The 3,869-nt window shown below is 65.4% G+C and overlaps 1 protein-coding gene across 1 annotated transcript in view; it reads left to right on the top strand.

Moving 5' to 3' along the window:
- Positions 1–3: 3 nt before the first annotated feature.
- Positions 4–3,869, top strand: part of LOC115307222 (interleukin-17 receptor C-like) — a gene marked incomplete at its 5' end in the record, with an annotated part of 7,800 nt that continues 3,934 nt past the window's right edge. The window contains 14 exons of the mRNA XM_029958331.1: positions 4–324; positions 501–612; positions 678–722; positions 882–1,021; positions 1,218–1,277; positions 1,431–1,485; positions 1,585–1,769; positions 1,848–2,028; positions 2,138–2,250; positions 2,358–2,426; positions 2,498–2,555; positions 2,687–2,782; positions 2,863–2,901; positions 3,357–3,867. Coding sequence (XP_029814191.1) covers positions 4–324; positions 501–612; positions 678–722; positions 882–1,021; positions 1,218–1,277; positions 1,431–1,485; positions 1,585–1,769; positions 1,848–2,028; positions 2,138–2,250; positions 2,358–2,426; positions 2,498–2,555; positions 2,687–2,782; positions 2,863–2,901; positions 3,357–3,867 — 1,985 coding nt within the window. The remainder of the gene's footprint in view (positions 325–500; positions 613–677; positions 723–881; positions 1,022–1,217; positions 1,278–1,430; positions 1,486–1,584; positions 1,770–1,847; positions 2,029–2,137; positions 2,251–2,357; positions 2,427–2,497; positions 2,556–2,686; positions 2,783–2,862; positions 2,902–3,356; positions 3,868–3,869) is intronic.

The following is a 3,869-nucleotide window of genomic DNA, read 5'->3' as shown; positions in this document are numbered from 1 at the left end:
GCTCGTCTGTGGCTGGAGCCGGCACTGCACTGCAGTGAGCCCATGGCCTGTGTGCCCTGTCTGGAGGCGCGTGTGCGCCTGGCCTTGGCACCTGCCGCCAGAACCACCAGTGCCACCGAAACCCACCACTCCGTGCTGCTAGGGATCCCTGGGGCAGAGGATGGCAGTGGCGGGGGACAGTGGTCACCAGTGGCTGGGGTCACTTTGTCCCAGCCCAATGTCACTGGGCTGCTGCTGCTCTCAGGGCACACATTTGCCTCCTCCCGCTGTGTGGCCGTGGAGGTCTGGGCACCTCTGGCCCCCACCCAGCGCAACCGAACCCTGGTACGTAAGTGCGGGGACTGGCAATGGGTGTCCCAACACTGTCAGTCCCTGGGCACTGAGGATGTGGGCGCTGGCACCGGTGCATCTCCATGGCACGGGGGGTCCCGTGCCCCAGGGAGGTGGGTGCTGGCGGTGCCGGTGCCTCACCGCAGAGGGGTGGTGGTTTTCCTGCCCAGGGTTGGGTGATCTTCCGGTGCTTCGAGGCACCGCTGGGCTCTGAGCTCCACGTCACGGCGTACACAAACTCACGTGGACAGCGGAGTCTGAGCCGGCAGAAGCGGGTGCCAGGTGAGCCCCGGCGTGCCACCTGCGGTGGTCCCATCCCCCTGCCCACTGACTCCCTGTCCCCACAGACTGCTCATGGCCCCCGGCACAGGCTGCTGTCCCCCAGTGCCAAGGTATGTGCTGGTCACCTCACCTTGGTTTGCATCCCCTGGGGAGAACTGGGGGATGCTGGATGCTGGGGGCAAGAGTGACCCTGTGGGTGCCATGCCCTGTGCCATGTGGCTGGATGGGTAGTGCCAGGAGGTGGGTGACCTGAGCCGGCTCTGGTGCAGTGCCCAGGCTGCGGATCTCCCCAGGGCAGAAGGAGGTGGTTGTGGAGGTGCAAGGGGCTGTGGCAGGGCACAGCTACACGCTCTGGCTCTACCACAACCGAAGCCACAGTACTGGTGGGCTGGGGCATGCAGTGACTGTGGTGAGTATGACCCCCTTCCCTGACCCCCCCACCTTGGCTGATCCCTGGCTGCTGCCCCCTTCCCTGTTCCCGAGAAGCCGTGTCTGTGTTACAGGCAGTGTGCTGGGAGAGGGTTCCCTGGGAGCAGGTCCCCCTGGGTGACCCTGCTGGGGCACGATTTGCCACGGGGTGACCCACATCTGGTTGCTGCTAGCAGAGCAGACTCATGAACTACAGCCTGCCTGCCGATGAGGTGCTGCCCTGCCTCTGCCTGCAGGTGGGCACCCAGCTGGGGCACTGTGGGGGTGGCAAGGTGCCACCAAAAAAGAGGCTTTCCAGGCTCCATGTGTCCCAAGGGGACCAGCTGAGTCACAGTCACAGTATGGATATCCCAAATCCTCCCTTTTCGTGTCTCTCTCTCTGCTCCTAGGTCTGGCTGGAGACCCAGGACCCACTCAGGGCCACCCTGTGCCCCTTCTCGCATGGTAGCTGCACCTTGGGGCTGGGGTGTGGGGTTGCTGGGACACAGAAGGACCTGAGGGGAGACCACATGGGGTGAGACCCTTCTCCTGGTGCCACCACAGATGCCAAGGCCTGGGAGCGACTGTGGATGCAGAGCCATCTGGTCCTGCACACTGAGGGGCAGGTGCTGACCTGCTCCCTCTCAGCCCCCTGCGACCTCCCAGCCAAGCTGGTGCCCTGCTGGCAGCCAGTGCCCTCCGGGCCCTGCCAACCCCTCCCTGGCCTGCAGCAGCCCACCATAGGGCAGGTGAGTGGGGTTCTGTGGGATGCTGGGGGCTCGTGAAGGGTGCAGGTGGCATTCATGGAGCAACCCTTCCAATCGCAGGGACCCCAGGAGTTTGGAAGGCTGCGGCCACACCCCAACCTCTGTGTGCAGGTAGGACACCTCTCTGCTCCACAGCTGCCCCATGGGCAGCCCCACAGGCAGCCCCAGGCACTGCTAACCCGCTCTCTGGGGCAGGTGTGGAGTGGTGGGCAGGTCCGGTTGATCCAGTGCCTGCGGGACCGTGAGTACTGCTGGGGTGGGAAGGCAGGGGCAGCCTGTGGGTTCAGCTGGGGGGGAAGCCCGCCCTGGCCTCCCCTTGCCGCCCCCCCAGCCCCCTGGCACATCCCCAGGAGCGCTGCCCGGCCGCCCCGATGACCTCCTGCTGCTGGAGCGTGGGGGGAATGCCTCGCTGTGCGCTGTGGAGCAGGATGCCTGCACGCCCCTCGCCAGCTTCACCAGCACGGTAAAGGGCAGGGACACCCATGTCCTGGTGGCGGTGGCAGTGGTGGCACAGGGACTCCTGTGGCCAGCAGTGGTGGCACAGCTGCCTGACCCCCTGTGCTGTTGCAGGGAAGGGGGCGCCCCGGGCTGCTGGAGCAGGATCTGCAGCGGGATGTGGCAGCAGGGCAGTGCTGGCAGGTCAGTGTGGGCAGCCAGCAGGTAGTGGTCAGGGACTGGGCAGCATCTGACATGTCCCTGTGTTCCCCCAGATCTGGCACCCTGAAAACAGCACCGAGGTCGTGCTCTGGGCCTGTCCCATGCACAAGTGTGAGTGTCAATGGCCATGGTGTGGGAGAGGGGGAAAAATGGGAAATTGAGGGGGGGCACCCACCTGTGTAGCCACCAGAGACCTCCCTGGGTGCCGGGGGCCCTTGGTGGATGCAGATCCTGCCCCACAGACCTGCGTGCCCGCTGGGCACTGGTGTGGATGGGGGTGCTGCTGGCAGCTGCCTGTCTCCTACTCCTGCTCGTGCTGAAGAAGGAGGACGTGAAAGGTGAGTGGTACACCCCTGGGGGCTATGCTTGTCCTGGGACCCCTCCCAGGATCCCACCTCACTGCCTCTCCTCCTCACAGGATGGCTGAAGTCACTGAGGGCTGGTTATGGCTCTGAGGGTGAGTGTGGGGTGAGCCTGGGATCTGGGGGATGTGGGCAGACATAGGGGTCAGGGGAGCCCACCCAGAGCAGGGTGGGCTCCCCTACCAGAACAGGTCCAGGCTTGCCTGCCCCACAGGGTAGGTAGAGGTGTAGGGAACAGAGAAGAGGGTGGCAATCCTAGCCATGGGAAGACAGGTTGTGTCTCCTATGACCTGTCTCCTATGATGGCTGTCCCTTAGGGTGGGTAAGGGGATTCGGGAAGGGGACCGGGGGACTGAGCAGGGGATGGGTCCCACGTCGGTGGTGGTCTTAGCTGCTTCCCATCGTGCCTGTTCCTTAGCTTGGGTATGGGAGGTTGAGGGACAGAGGCAAAGAATGCTCTCCTCCCATCACGGGTGCTCCCAGCATGCCTCCCACCACAGGATGGGTACAGGGTGCCTAGAGGGATCCAGACACTGATGATCCCCCCCAGGTCCCCTGCAAGGCCGGCGGGCACTGCTGGTACACGCGGCGGAGCCGGCGGCGGAGCGGGCGGCGTGTGCCTTGATGGCAGCTCTGCGCCCACTGGGGCTGCTGGTGGTGGCAGCACCAGGGGGTGGCAGCGGGGTAGCGGCGTGGGGACCACTGCCCTGGCTGCACGCCCAGCACCGCAGGGCACTGCGTGACGGTGACACCATCATCTTCCTCCTCTCTCCTGCCGCAGTGGCTGCTGCACAACAGTGGGACACGGGGGCCAGGGTTGTGCTGGAGGCTGGGGCTGCTGAAAGCAGCCTCATCCCCCAGCACAGCCCTGGCCCTGCTGATGTCCCAGCCGTGGCACCCTGTGAGGTGTTTGCGGCAGCTCTGTCCTGTGCCATGCCGGCACTGGCGGCGGGCACTGGGCGCTACATGGTGGTCCAGCTGGAGGCCTTGGTGCCGGCAGTGCCCCCAGCACTGCAGGCAGCCCCTGCCTTTGCACTGCCCACTGAGATGGGGGGGTTCCTGC

The sequence above is a fragment of the Manacus vitellinus genome, unplaced genomic scaffold (genome assembly GCF_001715985.3).
Source record: "Manacus vitellinus isolate BGI_N305 unplaced genomic scaffold, ASM171598v3 scaffold_14_pilon, whole genome shotgun sequence".
Taxonomy (NCBI): domain Eukaryota; kingdom Metazoa; phylum Chordata; class Aves; order Passeriformes; family Pipridae; genus Manacus; species Manacus vitellinus.
Note: the sequence above shows the minus strand (reverse complement) of the source record. Positions and strands in the feature narration are given on the sequence as shown.